Source organism: Anopheles moucheti, chromosome 2 (assembly GCF_943734755.1).
Source record: "Anopheles moucheti chromosome 2, idAnoMoucSN_F20_07, whole genome shotgun sequence".
In the NCBI taxonomy this organism is placed as follows: domain Eukaryota; kingdom Metazoa; phylum Arthropoda; class Insecta; order Diptera; family Culicidae; genus Anopheles; species Anopheles moucheti.
The window spans coordinates 94,324,741-94,342,533 of NC_069140.1; the positions used below are offsets into that span (position 1 = coordinate 94,324,741).

The 17,793-nt window shown below is 45.3% G+C and overlaps 3 protein-coding genes across 4 annotated transcripts; 2 read left to right on the top strand and 1 right to left on the bottom strand.

Moving 5' to 3' along the window:
- The first annotated feature begins 418 nt into the window (after positions 1 to 418).
- On the top strand, positions 419 to 3,428 carry LOC128306765 (zinc transporter 9). 2 transcript variants are annotated; one of them, XM_053044374.1, is made up of 7 exons: positions 419 to 706; positions 813 to 1,533; positions 1,593 to 1,719; positions 1,797 to 2,203; positions 2,279 to 2,607; positions 2,679 to 2,867; positions 2,943 to 3,428. In XM_053044374.1, the coding sequence occupies exons 1-7, from the start codon at positions 659 to 661 to the stop codon at positions 2,985 to 2,987; spliced, it is 1,866 nt and encodes a 621-aa protein (XP_052900334.1). In that variant the 5' UTR covers positions 419 to 658; the 3' UTR covers positions 2,988 to 3,428. The 2 variants fall into 2 exon arrangements, with proteins under 2 accessions (XP_052900334.1, XP_052900342.1); XM_053044382.1 differs by having other exon boundaries at positions 822 to 1,533.
- A 156-nt stretch (positions 3,429 to 3,584) lies between these two features.
- Positions 3,585 to 5,424, bottom strand: LOC128306779 (arylsulfatase B). The gene is made up of 3 exons (XM_053044394.1): positions 5,027 to 5,424; positions 4,265 to 4,960; positions 3,585 to 4,191 (listed from the first exon to the last, which is right to left on the bottom strand). The coding sequence occupies exons 1-3, from the start codon at positions 5,422 to 5,424 to the stop codon at positions 3,585 to 3,587; spliced, it is 1,701 nt and encodes a 566-aa protein (XP_052900354.1).
- Positions 5,425 to 6,691: 1,267 nt separating this feature from the next.
- Positions 6,692 to 17,631, top strand: LOC128306832 (probable citrate synthase 2, mitochondrial). The gene is made up of 5 exons (XM_053044457.1): positions 6,692 to 6,818; positions 6,991 to 7,071; positions 10,903 to 11,061; positions 13,925 to 14,051; positions 14,885 to 17,631. The coding sequence occupies exons 2-5, from the start codon at positions 7,021 to 7,023 to the stop codon at positions 15,946 to 15,948; spliced, it is 1,401 nt and encodes a 466-aa protein (XP_052900417.1). The 5' UTR covers positions 6,692 to 6,818; positions 6,991 to 7,020; the 3' UTR covers positions 15,949 to 17,631.
- Positions 17,632 to 17,793: the final 162 nt, after the last annotated feature.

Consider the following 17,793-nt stretch of genomic DNA (forward strand, 5'->3'; position numbering starts at 1 on the left):
GTGTTGCCATAGCGCCCATTGAAATAATCCCCGCATTTTAGAATAACCATGATGGAAATGTACGTGAAGATATCTGAATGTGCTATTGTAAACGTGTGGTGAATTTAGCATCACACTGATCACACCATTCAAGGACACAAAAACCCTCTTTTACGATATGAAACTCAATCGTTTGTCTGTTTGTAAGCCTTTGCTGGATGGTACATAATTTATGGAAAGTTCATGAAATAATTGAACGATTGGAAAACACGGCATAATATATTTTCATCCAAATTTCTGCACTATTCGACACATCTGCTGATTTGTCTCTAGTGTGTACTTGGCCAATCAAACACTCGCCACAAACGTCAAACATACAAATTGTCAACAAAACAGATCTTTTCGGCAAAAAATAATAAGTGTAAAAATAACAGTGAGCCATAACAGCCTACAGTCGCGAAAAATGTCCACATCGATTGCGAAATATCGACAAAATTAATAGTGTGTAGGGCGCTTTCGCAACCAACATCCATTCCATCTCTATTCCCCAACGGAAGGTGTTCACGTCAGCAAAGGGACAGACAACGGCCAAACCCCTTTTCCGACCGAAGCTAGGGACATAGGGCGCTCCTCATCGGAGGTGGCCCTATTGTACGCGTTTTCTGAACTGTACTGCAAAATGACGATTCACCGAGCAGCATGGATGTTGCTATGCCACCGGAGTCAGGTGACTAAATCGATCGATCGATCGACCGATCGTAAACAAACAGTTGTCGTTCGAGTGATGTGAACATCTTTATGCAATGTTTGTAACCCCATTTGCTCTCTTTTAGCTGCACCAGGTACCAATTGGGAAACTTTCGCTTGGATGCCCAAGGTCGCACGCGTGGGCAGATGTGTTGCTGGCTGGGCAAGCGTTGCGCTGCAATAAACGATATAACCAAAGAAGTTTCTCCTCGTCACGCATCGTCAACCAGTCGAAGGAGGAACAAGATAAGCTGAAAGAAAAGGTGCAAGCGCCAGCGAGCGCAAGCCCACCGATTGAGCAGGAATCGCGGCTAGAGATAGACACGAAGCACGGAAAATTGCTGGTGAAAACAACACTGGCGGACTCGAAGCTGCAGGAGATTATAATCGAGAAACCAAAATCAGAAACAGCGACGCCGGTTACCGCGAAGAGGGAAGATTTGCCGAAACCATCGCTCCTCGCCGAAGAGGATGCTCGCGCCAAAGCGGAAGCCGATCTAAAGGAGCAGCTAGCCGAAAAAAATCGTCAGTTGGCGAAGAAACGCATCCGGGTGGATTTTTCGCGCTCTTCGCTGGAGCGCAACTTTATCACTCCGGTACGGGCCATGTCCGACTTCCTGCTAAAGCCGTCCGATTTGGAAGCGTTGGCTAAAACGAAACGTCGCTCACCGTACGAACAGGAGCCACCGATAACGGTCTACTGGCGGAAGGATGTGGAGGCGAAGGCGATCGAGGTGTGGGGCTCGCGGGAAAATCTTCTGAAGGAATGTTTGAAGCGAGAAATCGAGAAAAAGATGCACCAACAAAGTATGTAAGGATGAATCTTCGGAAAATACTTGGTACGATTACGCTTTTTTCTTTCGCAGACATATTTACCGTAAAGCGAAGATTGCGGGACTATCGGCGAGAAATTGGCAGCCGCACAAATGTGGTCGATTCCGAACCGGGACTGTTTGGGAAATCGGGCAAGGTGGTACTGACCGCGATTGCAATGTAATAGCAGCTCGTTTAAACAAGCCATTGCCGTCGAGCCTAATCAAATGTATCCCTTTCGGTTGTCTTCCCGGTAGCAATGCGACCAACTGTCTGTTCAAGTTCGGAGCCTGGTTGTATACGGGTTCGCACAGTATGTTTGCGGAAACGATACACTCGCTTGCGGATACGATCAACCAGCTTATCCTGGCGTACGGCATCCACAAGTCAACCCAAATCGCCGATTCCGACCATCCGTACGGGTACAGCAACATGAAGTACGTGTCATCGCTAATATCCGGTGTCGGTATTTTCTGTGTCGGTACTGGTCTGTCGTTTTACCACGGTATCATGGGTCTGGTCGATCCCCATCCGATCGATGACTTCTTCTGGGCATTCTTCATTCTGGGTGGTTCGCTAGTGTCGGAAGGCGCCACCCTGCTGGTAGCGATCAACAGCTGTCGGAGTGGTGCGAAAGCCCTAGGCATGAGCTTTAGAGATTACGGTAAATCAACACAGGTGGTGTGAGTTGAGACGATGTTTTGTTATGTAAATCCGTTCTTTTTTCGCGTCGTTTTAGTGGCCCGCGGACAGGATCCGTGCGTCAATGTAGTACTTACAGAGGATGCCGCCGCGGTATTAAGTGTAGCTCTGGCAGCCACCTGCATGGGTCTATCCACCTACACCGGTTCCCCAATTCCAGACGCGGTCGGTTCGCTGCTAGTAGGTTGCATGCTCGGTGGTGTCGCCTCCTTCATTATCTACACGAACGTGGCAGCACTAGTCGGACGTTCGATTCGTCAAGAGAATCTCGACAAAATTAATGCCGAACTGGAGAGTGACATTATGATCCGGGCAATCCATGACGTCAAGGGTATAGATATGGGGAACTCATTGGTTAGATATAAGGTAAGCGATCAAAGAGACGAACGATCGTACCACATCATCGTTTACCATTCTCGCTGTTCTTTCGTCGATAGGCTGAAATGGATTTCGATGGCCGTGAACTGACACGCGTATATCTGGATAAGCAGGATTTAAACCTGTTGCTGGAGGAGGTGCGCACGTTCCAAACGATCGACGAGCTGGAAGCGTTCCTGTTGAAGCATGGCGAAAACATTGTCGATCTGATGGGCGGTGAAATTGATAGGATCGAAATGAAACTACGTGTAAGTGTGGATAGGGCCACCATTATCAGTTTACATAACGTTATCGCATTCTCACAATGCTTTTCTATTTTGCAGAAAAAATTCCCCGAAATAAGACACTGTGATTTGGAGATACTGTAAGGCCCTTAACGTAATTTGCTTCCTGGTTTATTTTACATGTTACGTCATATTATGAACACATTTTGCGGCATAGCACTATAAAACTGAAGCAAAGGAATATCAGGAACTGTCCATGCCTGTTGGCTGTTTCAGCTAAAGTACAAGTGGTATAAAGTTTAAAACAAAACGCATGCAAATACAAGTAAAGTTCTCCCGTTCATCCGTTCTCGATGTTCGGCCGTTCACTGTTAGACAATATTGTGCTACTAATAGAACCAATAAATGCAAAGCAAAACAATACACAAAACTCAAACTAACGCTTGTTTACCGTAATGCAAACGTAGCGGTGATTATTCTGCTGCAAATTGACGATAGACAGGAACATTTTCGATAGCACTAGAACTTGAAGCAGGTGCTGTTTAATTGTGTAAAAGCCGAGCTTACCACAAATTGTGCAGTAGTATTTATTTTAAACAAACGTTTCAAGAACTAATTTATTGAGTAATTTGCTTAGAATTTATTAATGCTTTTTGTGTTTAAACAAAGAATAAAAAGCTATCCAGTATTAACTATTTGGCATTGAGGTCAATGAATGGTTTTGGAGCGAAATTCCCGTGTTTACATTTCTTCATTCTCGTGCAGTATCACTTCCGGTTCGGGCTCGTCGCCAAAATTATGCCACGTGTGGTTCCAATGCTGTGGCGCACCGCGTAGATCATCCTCCATGTTCGACGGTGGCACAGCGGTACTGTTGTAATCGGCCAGCCTTGCGAGTAGGCTTTGCAGCGTGTGCAGTTGTTCGTCGGCCAGATTGTTGTACTCGCACGGATCAGTTTCCACATCGAACAGGCACGGTTTTTCCAGCGGGTTACACTCGTTTTCCATGTGCGCACCGGTACCACACGAAACCGTACTTTCGCGGCGCAGCTGTGTGGTGCGATCGCGGTTAGGAAGCATATTTAGCTTCACCATTACCTGACCCGCCGAACTGTTCGCGACCGTGTCCCACGAGTAGGCCTTTTCGTCGCGAATTCCTGCCGGACCGTACCAACCGTCCCAGGTGCGATTGTAGTGTGAACCTTTGACAATCTTCCAGTTGCCCACTGTGAGGGCCGAGGTGCCCCAAATGTCGTCGATGTTATGCAGTATCTCAATGCGCCTTGTTGGCGCACCGGTATCCAGTTCACGCCACACACTGATCCCATCCAGGTCGGTTGGTAATGAGCTGCGTATAGGTGATAACCAAAAGCAAAAGTCACACCTACGCAACAACATCCTGGGAACATTAAGTCACTCACCTGACATCGCCACCTGCTGCTTCGTACAGTGTCGGGAGCCAATCGCACACTTGCACCATCTGGTGCGATACTCGACTCACATTTTGTAACAGTGGGCTCCAAATAAAGCCGGCCCCACGTACTCCACCTTCCCAGAGCGTATTCTTCGCCCCGCGTAACGGCCAATTTGAAGCGGCATTATCGTTGAATCCATCCGCCGCGCCACCATTATCGCTGCTAAACACAATGATCGTATCCTTCAGCATATCGCGCGCCTGAAGTGCGTCCACGAGACTGCCAACGGTTCTGTCCAGCTCCACCATCATGGCGGCATACTTACGCCGACTATAGTTTTCAATGTGTCCCAGCTCTGCAATCGTTTTGTCCGGTGCTGGAAGAAAATCGTACGGATTTGCCGAATGAACGGCCGCATGCGATACGTACAGGAAGAGTGGCTCGCTCTTGTTGTGCCCCTGCACTATATTGATCGATTCCGTGCCGATAACGTGGGTCGTGTACTGCCCGTGGAGATCGTAGGCTACATCGTAACCACGGCGGATATCGAGACCCCACTGTCCGTGCTCCACGGCCGTGTGATCGTTCATGTGATGATGTCCAGTCCAAAATCCAGTGTGACTGTCGAAGCCTCGCTGCAGCGGTGTGTAGCGCAACTGGTAATGTCCCAGATGCCACTTGCCAACTATGTGGTTGGAGTATCTGTGGACCAAATAAGATAGATTTAGCTTCAATTTTCACCTTGGACAAACTGCTCAACATTCTCACCCAAGATCTTTCAGGTACTGTGGTAACAGCTTCTCCGTTAGCGGAAGTCCACGTGGTTCCATTCCGAACAGCACCGTATGCTGCATCCCGGTGTGTATGGGATACTTGCCCGTCATGAGCGCGGAACGCGATGGCGTGCAGATTGGATTCACGTAGTAGCGATTGAGGATAATGCCGGAGTAGGCCAATGCGTCCAGATTGGGCGTTGGGATCTGGGCAGAACCATGGAACCCGACATCGTTCCAGCCCAAATCATCAGCCAAAATGAAAACTATGTTCGGTCGGCTGGTTTCTGTCGCGCACGCTGCCTGTGGGGCCAACAGCAGATGAATGCCCACCAGTATCATAAAGAAACAACCCCTGTAGGACATTTCACGATACGTTCTAGTCAATTCCATGCCTCGTTTAGATGAACAATCATCACTAATCACGTCTGGAATTAGGCACAAATTTTCGAAATTAGGCGCAAAAAGTTTTGAAAAGCACTTCGAAATGTAATGCCAACGAACACAATTGAATCGTTTTGGAATAACCTTCACAATGCGTCACTATCTCTTTTACAAGCACGTCTTTTTTGCATACGCCCAATAAAAAAAGAAACCTGATCTTGTTGATCGTGAACTGGTGACCGGTTTTGGTGGTGAAATGATGATTTGGTTTGGGTGAGCTACTTGCCAACGGACGACCCCGCACAACCAGACCAGAAGTGCGTGATTGACTAACTGCCGCCACCGCGGGAGTATTTGAATGCGTTTTGACTGAACCCCTGCTGTAATCTACGCTCTCTCACACAGACGCGCACATATGCTCGCTATTACCCCCGCGGTCGACAGGCGGAACTTATGTTTATCGTAACATTTTTTTGTAAATATTTTCTTCACACCCCTTTTTGCAAATGCCGCTTGGTGTGGCGTTTTTTAAATGTGGGGTGAAATTGGCCGGCAAGCGTAGGGAGCATGCACAGCAGACATCATTAACTCAGTCCCGGCGACAAAGGGAAAAGCTGAGTAAACAAATTAATATTTGTTTTAGAAATGTTCACGATAACTTACCAGTTGCGGTGATATTAACTTTATAATGAAATTGTTGTGAAACCTTTTTTGTGGTTGAATATTCCGTAAAAACCGTTTTGCAAATATAATTTACAGTGTATCCAATTCGAAGTGACGTTTGGTTTGTTCTGACGTTTCTGTAGTTGAGAGAAACCAACAGATCCGGGGAAAATAACTCCCAGTTATGTATAATCCATGCAAGTAGCGTTATAAAGTTGTGCAGTTTGATTTTTCAATTAAATAAATCCAAAATCTCCTGAAAACATATTTAAAATTTAAGCCAAAATCAGAAAGTGTTGAGTGTAGCGGCACCTTAATTCACCATCCAACTGTCAAACTGTCTCTTTCACTCTTCCCTAGTGATGGGCAATTATGGTGTAAGTAATCCGAAAAAATGTTTTCTTTACACAAAAGACAAAAATAATAATTTGGTTGATTTTAATAGCTAAATACAATACAGACTTATGCTAAGGTAAAGTAAGGAGTTGAAATTAATCCATTTAGTAGTACTTTGGGCATTGAAAGTGCTTCCGTTTTGGATTCATTTTACTAGCGTTCGTATCGAACCGACCTCGCGGATTCAATGCGCAACGCCCATCTCTAGTTTTTCTCTTGCCGCCCGCGAAACTCGTCGTCGACTTGCGCGCTTGGGATTTTCTCGGAATTTGCATTTCCACAAATAGGAGCCGTCGAAAAACGTCTCAGCAATCGCGGTGCGCTAGTTGGCAGCGAAGAGACAAGTGAGTTGCAAGCATCGCTACAACTGTGCGAGATTTACCGGTTACCGGTTGTGGTAGACTCACCGTTGCACACGCCATCGTCTACGCTCTGCCGCAACCCTAACCGACCGTAGAAGATTGTTGGAGTTGCTAGAGACTGATACAGTTGATTTTTCCGACACTTTCCTTGCAGCAATCACCAGCAGCACAAGCAGCAGCAACAATGGCCCTCAGCCGCATCTATGCATCAAAGTTGGCATGTGCCGCCAATAAGGTGAGTTGGACAAGAAGGTCCGCTACAAGTCGTCATCGTCATCGCTAATGCCGTCCACGTTGCGTCCGCAATATCGCTGTGGGGAAAAGAAACACGCTATCGGGAAGTTTCTCCAGTTTCAATGGGCAGAGATTTCGAAGCGTGGCTGGCATACATGCGGTGGCACACATGGATCCGCAAACTACGGCTGGAGTGTCCTTGAAAGGGTGTAGCCCAGAAGTTGATTATTCTGCTTTGGCTGTCTCCCCTGTGTATAGTGCGGTGTCGTGTGCGAATATATGCGTGTGTCTGTGATTTTTTTTAGGAACTTGACCGCGTCATCGCGCACGCAGTGCCGTCGCAAAGTGTTTGCAGAGTTGGTGTACGATTTTTTTCCGTCCTCACGGAAGAACGGATCATTACATAACAGGTGACCAAGTGAAAATGTGAAGCATAACCTGAACAAATAGCACTTCGGCATTGAAAAGGAAACACTCTTGTCCGTAGCTTTCCTTCGGGGGGTGTTGTGCGTTGAAATGGAAAAAAGGGAAGAGAAAATCCTTCAACCGTACGAATGGGGAAGGTTGAGGCGAAGGTTAAACGCGCTCTGGCTCGCGGAACGTGAAAAACGTGGATTTAATTATCAAGTAGGCTCTCTGTGGAGGGTTGCTACGACGATGCTGCACACACAGGCGCCGATGATGAGATAATTGTATTGAAGTAGCGTAGAAAAAGCAACGAGCACAATGGCAATATAAACCCGTGGCTTAGTTGACGGACTTACACAACACGATTTGTGGACAAGTGTACGATGTGAAGGCTTAGGGCTCCTAAAGCCATATCAGCTATATGGCGAAATAATGGGGAAAAAGATCAATACTACACAGATAGAGAATCACCGTCATAACATTAAGCATTGGAGCGCGCGCAGAGGATAAAATTCGTAGGAGAGAAGCTACTCGTGTCATCACTTGACGCAATCCAACAACTTCTCCCATTTTCCGCCTCTAAACCCTATGGGGGAAAACGGTTGTGTGGAACACAGAATATGTTAGATAACTACTCTGCGATGCTCGTCGAGTGCGATTGTGCGGGTGTATGTTTATCATGTTTTTATTTGGAAATCAAAATGTTATTCTTGAACATAGCTGCTTTTTGGGTTCTATTTTGATCCCACTCGGAACTACAAATGGTGCATATTCACTACAATGTTGATGAACTGTTAGGTAATGTTAGAGACATTTTGTGTAACTCCTTACAAACTATGTAACATAAATCCACGAATTATTTTTGTCTTGTAAAATAGCCAAGAATCGTTCACACGCTACTATAGGCCCATCTATACGGTCCAAAGTTCGGTATCCAGAGCTCATTTCCATTGTAAATGTGGCGAGGTTGAACCTCCGTGAGGTCGTAAAACTGTTTGCTCAAGAAAGTCAGGCTCAACGGACCAATAAATGTCCAAAGTTATCGATTTTTCTTCCATTTGGTTGAGAGAATATAAGTTGAATTCCTTTGAAAACGAAGTGTGTATGGAAATAGTTGAAGGAGGACGATATTGAACATATGAATAATTGCTTCGTTATGTAATAATATTTCTCTCCCGCGAAAAGTTGTAAATTCTGAACGATTGTTTGAAGTATTTGTCCTCGAATAGGTAATGTTTGGAAAATGCAAACCGGAAAAGTTTGTAGATAAAAACATTACACGGGAACGGTGACGTATGAACGATAAAAGTTCAATGTCAGCGATAAGCCGTCGACAGTCGGCAATCTACTGTTTAGGGAACCTATTTCAGACAGCACCGTAGTAGCTCAACAGAAGCATTATTACGATGGTATTGTGTTTGATCAGCAGTTCATTCGTAATGTACGATCCGGTAGGGGTAACGATTATACTTCATACGAACCCTTGAATACTATATGTGTAAAGGGAATGGTTTATTCTTGTAGAGAGTTTTCCTTCCATCCATCAATGCCATCTGCACCACGCTGCCCATTATTATCACGTCTGGCCACCAATGGCACTATCGCGCGATAAGAAATCTCCTATCAACAGTTTATTCGCAAAGCGATGCGCGAGTTGCGTAGCGCAATACGTACACACGATGCGATGGAGCACCACGGGGCCTTCGTGCACGACCGTACAAAATGATTTGTACTGCTGTGCACAGATCAGGTGATCTAGCGCCGAGACCTTTGCCGGACGCGTTTTGCTCTAAGTTTTGTGTGCCTATTTGTTTTTTTTTTTATATGCGAACTCCTTTTCCCATGCGGTTTAAGAGCAGCGTCCGCGACCACATGGTGGAGAATAATATGGCAATGAAAGGCTTTTTGCTAAGCCGTTCGCGATGGTTGTCGGTGTGATGACATTGCCGATGGGGAGGGCTCACTAAGGGCAATCGCAACATACTGAGACACAAAGTCGTTGAACGAGGCAGGCAATTTGCCAGCCTTCCGCATTCGTGCACTTGTGCGCCCCTTTTCGGTCGAGATGCACGAATAAAAAACTTTCGTTTTGAAGGTTGACCTCTTTTCTGCGGGCCAGCACTTCGAAATTCGTCAATGTTCCGGGATTGTGTTGTGCACCAGTCTATAATTAGTTAGTGTTCGTTCGGTAATTGGATGGTAGGTACTCTCTGATCGGTACCATTTGCCGGTGATCCTATTTTTGGGCTTAGAATAAATGCCAACCTTATCGATCGATAGGCAACAGAGCTCAATAGGGGTGTGGACTAGAACCGTTAGATAATGCAGGCAAAGGTGTTGTTACATCACTGCACGGGTTATTTCCTATTGCCGGCATGACCCGGTTCTTTGGCTTTATACAAGCTACTCAGCCGTGTAGAATTCCGGTCCAGGAGCATTAGCCTCGTTATGGAGCTTCCTTGAGAAGCTTTCATAACAAGGAAATGGGTTGGTTTGATTTGGTGTTTCTCAAGCTCAGACCGGTGAATATAACCGGTTTTTGATGACTGTTTTATGCCTCGCTGGGCACTCTCTTGTAGGAAGATCTTAAATCGACAATTTTGGACACACGAGTGCGAGACTCTGCGTCCAACTTGCTTGTCTATAAAACAGGTTTCCCCTCCAATTCGGTTTTTATTGGTTAGCCCAGAGATTCAACGAAAGAGTTGACGTAAATTGTAACTCCACTGCGGTACATTACTACCGATACATTCTGAAGGTCATTGGAGATGTGCGGTTATGTCCGACAGGGTAGGCACCTAACAACAGCCTGGAGTATTTGTACGTATTACAATGTAATTTTGAGTTTCTGCGAAAAACGGAATGAGAATTCGAGGAGATAAAGATATGAGTTGCATTCAAGATTTCATATGGCGTGTTGTAAATATTATGCAGTTAAAAGTTTTAATGATAACGGCTGCATACGTCAATGCAGAAGAGTCGAGCGAATTCGGCTCTGGTTGAGCGTCCACCACTTGATCCTCGTGATCAAATTGCGTGGAAGATGTAGGCCCTGCCAAAGACAACAGTGTATGTACATTTCGCGTAGGGAAGAAACGTGAGAGGAGTTGGACGTAGGATTGCTTCTTTCGCAGTGACGAACGGAGGACGTCTAATAATAGCCGCCACGGACACGACCCATTCGGCTTTATGCGCCGTTCACGTTACGCGTGAAGAAACATTCTTGAAGCAATCGAAGGATTTGTTGTTCACTTTGCGATTCGTTTTTATCTCCCTGTCCCGAGTCTATTCCCGTTTGTTTTGTAAATATAGCTTTACGTCAAAGAAAAGTCATCGATTGAATCGCGTCAAAATGAACGGCTCGGTGCCAATGCTCTATGCCTAACCACTTTCTTCTTTTATCTTTTATCGCGTGCCTTTGCAGAATGCCCTGCCGGCAATCGCTACGTTCGTGCGCAATGCTTCCGACAGCACAGACCTGAAGGCCGTCCTGGCGGAAAAGATCCCGAAGGAGCAGGAGCGGATCAAGAACTTCCGTAAGCAGCATGGCAACACTAAGGTTGGCGAAGTCACCGTTGATATGGTAAGTCTTTAGTTTAGCATGAATTTGTCATTTCGTCCTAGGGTTTTCTCTTTTTTCCGTAGCTGAATCTTTGGAGGGAAAGCCAAAAACAGGAGAAGGAACACGCTCTGAGGATGATTTAATTTTAGAATCACAGCCGCAAATTTAAATGCACCCATCGTGCACGGTTGCAAATGCCTAGCGTAAGAAAATACTGTTACATGTATCCAACGTGCTTGATCTCTCCTGACACCGCGGAGGTATCGCAGAAAAAGGTCATAGTCTCGGAAGGGTGTTGATCATCCTCTACCCGTGTGGAAAGATGTAATCACAAAACTCTTGACTCGTGCGCGCACGCCCTAACCAAGACCAGAGCTCTAATTGAGTTAAACGACTGCTATCAAATTGCGGCATTGGCGGCACAATTGATTTGCCACCGTTGTCACACTACTGACCGAGTGGCTTTCTCTGCGGGTAGTGGAGTGTCACTGGAGCGTGTCATCACGCCGACCGGTTCATTGGGCACACGCACATGGGCCGGTTGGTGGGATGATTGAAAAGCGTCCGTCTGCTGTTTGATGTAATAATGCGACCAGACTGTGTAGATCATTGTACTTCTACTCCATGGCGGATAGATGGAGGCGGTATTGTATTCTAAGGACGGGAGTAGCATTTGGATTCATTGCAGTTTTGATCTATTGTTCGGAGTTTGACCTTTAAATATAGGATTCAGTAATTGTTATTAGGTTGACTATTAAATTATGAACATAGACAGTGGAATTCTAAGGATTTAGATTTTCCTAAACTATTCATTTCGAGTTATATAACGATAATCTGTATGTTGTATAACAAAATACGTAACAGCAAGACGAGACAAGGGTCATAATTTTGTATGGAACTTCCGTGCGCTTAATAAAACGTGTGTTTAGCGTATTTTGTGATGAATTGTGAATAACATATTAGCATAGTGTCGTTAAATTAGCTAGTATCTTAATAGACACTCAATGTCATCAGTATGTCAACCAGAAGGTTCGCGTTTTTATTGTTGAGATTCATGTATAACGAGTTGAATCGTAAACAAAACTCCTTCAAATGAACAAGAGCAATTTGTTATTGGAAGTTTGGATCACGTGCCGATTCGTCCATTGCTTCCTTCCGCAACTCCGATAACCGGTTTACTTTGTTTTCCCACAATCAGCAAACCCAGCCCCAGCTAGTGTGCTTTGGATTTTCATGATGATGTTGCAGCAAGATCATCGACAGTGACATAGCCATTAGGAGCTCGCTGTTGACAGTGACCTGATAGCGTGTTTACCAATAATTTCCCACGTACACGTACCATCAAATCGGTTCTCCTGCATATACAATTACGCTTTTGTAGCGAGGTAGAACTGTTTGAAGCTAGAACTGATATAATTGGCATAATGGTATACGCCTCGCGATGAACTATTAACGCGTGATTGTACTGAAAGTGACTCCCCTGCTCTAATGCGAGGGTCTTTCCTAATAGAGGGGCCTTCCCTGTCTTCTCATATTTTTTTAGACTAACTACTGTTTGAGCTTATTGAGTTTGAGTTAAGGGCACAACATCGCAATGCCGCAAAACCTCGAGAAAGGGACATGATAACGAGTGGTTTTGAGCACATCCGAGAAGGTCAGCGATAAAACCTTTTCTAGCCTGCACGGTGTACTGTACGTTTGTGGTGGTACGGAGAGATAGCACGCAAGTGTACACCTTCGTTAGTTATCTTACCTTGTTTCAGTTGAATGAACTGGTCATGTTAGCAATATGTGTCCGATCACATGACGCTTCACCGTTACAGGGTTAGGGTTAGGTACATCAGATATAAAAACACATCGTTCCGGTAGTTTTGTTTCCTCGCTCATTAGCAAGCTTTAGACCTTGGGGTGTTTGCGTTAGCTGTAGCCAAATCACATTAGGCCATATTAAGGTTGCTAATAGGACAGCAAACGTGGCTAGCGCATTTTATCACTGCGTGCTATTGCGCTGCGACTGTTCGCAAATGGGTTTATTATATAAAAATGACACATTTTTGTACGTCAAGAATAGAAATATTGTTTTTTTACTTTCCGCTACCACATTGTGTGACATCATAGAGCGCGCCGACAGTCAGCTGACCGACCACATATGATGTTGGCATGATAACAGACGTTGATCGGACGGGACTACACTTATCTCCACGCTGCTGCTGTACGTCCGGTGTCTACGACGTGTTGGTTGGGGTGTTTTTTATATTCTGAGGCCTTCTTCTACACACGTTCGATGGCAGCGTGCAATGCTCAATGTTCCAGCGGTGTCTAATGAAGTCAAGTTCAATAGCGCGCCAAGGCAAGACACGCCGTAAATGCGATTGCTTGTTGTCGGTCTACGTCGTCTCTTCTTTCATTCGTGTTTCCTATGAGAACAGTGTACCGGCCGTACACACACAGCTGGTTTAATGGGCAGTCTTTAAATCAAGCTATGATCAAGTATTCCCATTGAGCAGCATGATGGCCGGCGGGCACGGTTAGTGTGTTAATTCTTAATTGACCTCTGCTGTGCAATGAGGTGATGCATTCTAACAAGAATTATTGCTAAAAATTTGGCACCGATCATATGGGGGTGTAATTGAGTGCTGGGAATTTCATGAATGTGTCGGTTGTAAGGGCGGGTATCATCGCATACGAAACTCCACTGTGTACCGATCGGAACTGCGGTAAGAAGATTCACATGGAGGAGATAAAAGCTTAGGCTAAATTTAAGTTTGCTTATCAACCGCACACCAGGTTCGGTTCCCGCCCCTTAAAGAAGTTTCTATTGGTGCAGTGTTATCATTCGAATGGAAGATTAATGTCTTTTCCTTGCCTTTTCGGAACATTCCAGATGTATGGCGGTATGCGTGGCATCAAGGGCCTGGTGTGTGAAACTTCCGTGCTTGATCCGGAGGAGGGCATCCGTTTCCGCGGTTTGTCGATCCCCGAGTGCCAGGAAGTGCTTCCGAAGGCTCCAGGTAAGATATAGTATAGATATAGATATAGTAATTCCAGTGCCATTTTTATAGTTCATTTATATATACTACTTTATTTATAATATCTTGATGATCTATGAGGTAAACTCCACTGGGTAAACTCCAGTGGGTAATGGTTTAAACACCAGTTATTCTCCAATAACTCAAGGTCACATAAACATGGTCACATAAAGATGCAACACGAAGCGTTTGAAATCTAAAAAAATAGCGCTGGTTGTTAAGTATTTTAATTATTTAATACAATGGAATACTATGTAGTACACACCCTGTATTTGGATAGATGATGTGATGGATACGTTAACTTGTGTTTGACCGGAATCGATAAAAACGAACGGTCGAACGGTGGTAGATCGGTTTCGAAAAGCCTGTCTGTATCACGAGATGTATAAAAGCAGTCGGGTTGTCTGTTGAATAATCGCTTACGAGACACACAAGTCACGAGTTAGGTAATGCCGCGAAGGACGTATGCAAAATGCACACAGATGTGCATCACCATGTGGACGGGTCCGATCGTTGGCTCCGGGTTGTTGCACTAGTGGTAATAATTTATTTTAAGCGTCTCTGCTTCTAAACCTTGGCCTCGTAATGATGCACTTCGGAAGGGAATTGACAGTCGTGTCCTTTTTCTTAGCTTTTTTTTAATTTATTTTAAACTTATTGATCATTAAATTTACTGTTTAGGAAATTGTCCTTCGTGATAGTTGTTGATGTTCGTGATCGTTTTAGACATTGAATAATCAAACGCGCCAACTACATACAAAATGATTTGCTGAACGTTTCTCATACTGCTTCTCTTTCCTTCATTCTTTTCGCAGGTGGTCAGGAACCGCTGCCTGAGGGTCTGTTCTGGCTGCTGATCACTGGTGATGTGCCGTCGAAGGCTCAGGTCGATGCGCTGTCGCGCGAATGGGCCAACCGTGCTGCGCTGCCCTCGCACGTCGTCACCATGCTGAACAACATGCCCACCTCTCTGCACCCAATGTCGCAGCTGAGCTGCGCCGTGACCGCTCTGAACCACGAGAGCAAATACGCGAAAGCGTACTCCGAAGGTGTACACAAGAGCAAGTACTGGGAGTACGTGTACGAGGACAGCATGGACCTGATTGCGAAGCTGCCGGTAATTGCGGCCACTATCTACCGCAACACGTACCGTGATGGTAAGGGTATTGGTGCAATCGACCCGAAGAAGGATTGGTCGGCCAACTTCACCAAGATGCTGGGCTATGAGGACGAGAAGTTCACCGAGCTGATGCGCCTGTACCTGACCATCCACAGTGACCACGAGGGTGGTAACGTGTCGGCCCACACGGTTCATCTGGTCGGTTCGGCACTGAGCGATCCGTACCTGTCGTTTGCCGCTGGCATGAACGGTCTCGCCGGTCCGCTTCACGGATTGGCCAACCAGGAGGTGCTGGTGTGGCTGCAGAAGCTGCGCAAGGAGCTGGGCGACAATGCCAGCGAGGAAAAGGTGAAGGAGTTCATCTGGAAGACGCTGAAGTCGGGCCAGGTGGTGCCCGGTTACGGTCACGCTGTGTTGCGCAAGACCGATCCCCGCTACACCTGCCAGCGCGAGTTCGCCCTCAAGCACCTGCCAAACGATCCGCTGTTCGGGCTGGTCTCGAACATCTACAAGGTCGTGCCCCCAATCCTGACCGAGCTCGGCAAGGTGAAGAACCCGTGGCCAAACGTAGATGCGCACTCCGGTGTGCTGCTGCAGTACTACGGCCTGAAGGAGATGAACTACTACACCGTGCTGTTCGGTGTATCGCGCGCCCTCGGCGTGTTGGCGTCGCTCGTGTGGGATCGTGCTCTCGGTCTGCCGATCGAGCGTCCCAAGTCGATGTCCACCGATGGATTGATCAAGGCCACCTCCAAGTAAAGGGAGAAAGCTCCTTTTATTGCATAAACAAATACACACGCACTTAAACCACACAACCGTCAAACACACACACACACACGCATCCTTTGCAACTCTAAGCATAAGTTTTCATCGAAATGAGTAATTTAAACACACACCCGACAAAGTAAAGCAAACATGAATGTGCAGTCGCAACCAAGACCCCAACAGCATATACAGCTCATCATCATTGATCCCGACTCTCAGGCAGGAGCGAAGCAAAACGGACAAGGGAGGGAAACGGCAATTCTACGATATTAAGGCCAGCGCCGGAACGTTAGTCACAAGCAAGGAGAAAGAGAAAAGCTAGAGCGAATAGAGCGTGTTACACAATTTGCAACCAAAAACTACCAAACTCTGCGATAGTTAATTGAGTTAAAAACTATACAAAATAGCTTTTAGAGTGATAGATACAACCATCCCTCCCGAAAGAGAATGCTGTTGGTGTGAGAAGACCTTCCCAGCGCTCTACCCTTAAGAAACAAAACGAGGACAACGACGGCAAGAGAAATATGTTAAAGAGCGACAGGAAAACGATAATTAAAACAAAGAAATATGTAATAATAATACTTTATCCTCTCTCGTAGAGAGTGTCGCAAAACAAAACAGAACAAGAACAATCTAATTACGAGAGTTACGCAAAATGTAAGAAAAGATGCGCGTTTGTTCAGACGCAACGCGAAGAAAGAATCATTTTCTACGTTTGCCTGTGTAAGGTCGTCCTGTGGTCGAGCAAAATTCTCTTGAAGTATTTGAAAGTACATCTGACAAAAATGCATGCTGTAGAAACGTTTTATTTCAACTCACGTTCTTAAATCTTCACACAACCGCTTTGCGGATGGGGAACCAGATAGGATTGGTAGAGAAAAACAGCGATATAATCTTTAAATTAGTAGCACGTTTGCTCGTAGTAGAGTTTTCCACGTGGTATAAGCCCAAACGGTGGGCGGAAATGTGGTGCCGTGGTTCCAGTGTTCCTTTCGTTTCCATTGAGTACATTATTTTGTTGTATAAGAGTGGCGTCTAGCAACTTAATTAGTTTAGAATGATCGTTAACGTTTGTTTTTGCCTTGTGGGCAGTCCCTTTTGTTCAGTTACATAATTTAAATTATTGTTTTTTTTTGTCTCATATACGCTGCAGACTTTATCAAGCTTGGGGAAGGAAAAAGCTACATGCATTATTACATTAGCGCATATTTGCTAGGGCCAGATGGGCATTCGTTCGCGCGAATGCGTTGCATTTTTCCGCACCGTAATATGCTGACCCAGTAATTAATATTTATTGCTTTCTGAGAACGTATGACGTTTGGTTCATGTTGTAGGTACGGTACGGAAGTGCGCCCATTGCGTTGTTCTGTGGTGTAAATCAACCAGCACACGATTTACGACTTTCTCTCCCCGACTTGGCTAGTTTTTCAATTTGATGATTTCCGTATGATTGAGAGAGGATGAGTTTGTTTTGCTAAACGAAATAAATTGAACAAATTGATTTCAAACAACAGTTTGATGCGTTATAGAAAAGACCTCGGAATCTAAATTCTCACCTGACAATAAAAAAGCGAATCGCAACGCGCCCGTCGAATTGTACAACTTTCTGCACTGCCAAAAGCGTCGAAGCGCCGTCTGCTTTCGTACAAATTTACTCAATAAATGAATGTTTCATGTATTGTGTATATCAAGGTATTTTCGTTTTTGCTGAAAGTAAAAGATTATTGAATTTAGTTGTCTAATAACGAGTTCTTGATGTATGAATTTTTGTCAATAACTATCAATAGCGGTAAGTTTGAATTAGTGCGATATTTTTGCACAATCTGTCAACCTTGATTT

Excerpts from the sequence above, each read along its gene's own strand:
- LOC128306765 (XM_053044374.1), top strand. The coding sequence starts at position 659 with ATGACGATTCACCGAGCAGCATGGATGTTGCTATGCCACCGGAGTCAG. Across the intron at positions 707-812 it reads TGCTATGCCACCGGAGTCAG|CTGCACCAGGTACCAATTGG; the intron begins GTGACTAAATCG and ends GCTCTCTTTTAG. Across the intron at positions 2,868-2,942 it reads GGATCGAAATGAAACTACGT|AAAAAATTCCCCGAAATAAG; the intron begins GTAAGTGTGGAT and ends TCTATTTTGCAG.
- LOC128306832 (XM_053044457.1), top strand. The coding sequence starts at position 7,021 with ATGGCCCTCAGCCGCATCTATGCATCAAAGTTGGCATGTGCCGCCAAT. Across the intron at positions 11,062-13,924 it reads GCGAAGTCACCGTTGATATG|ATGTATGGCGGTATGCGTGG; the intron begins GTAAGTCTTTAG and ends GGAACATTCCAG. Across the intron at positions 14,052-14,884 it reads AGTGCTTCCGAAGGCTCCAG|GTGGTCAGGAACCGCTGCCT; the intron begins GTAAGATATAGT and ends TTCTTTTCGCAG.
- LOC128306779 (XM_053044394.1), bottom strand. The coding sequence starts at position 5,424 with ATGGAATTGACTAGAACGTATCGTGAAATGTCCTACAGGGGTTGTTTC. Across the intron at positions 4,961-5,026 it reads CAGTACCTGAAAGATCTTGG|ATACTCCAACCACATAGTTG; the intron begins GTGAGAATGTTG and ends TTTGGTCCACAG. Across the intron at positions 4,192-4,264 it reads GCAGCAGGTGGCGATGTCAG|CTCATTACCAACCGACCTGG; the intron begins GTGAGTGACTTA and ends ACCTATACGCAG.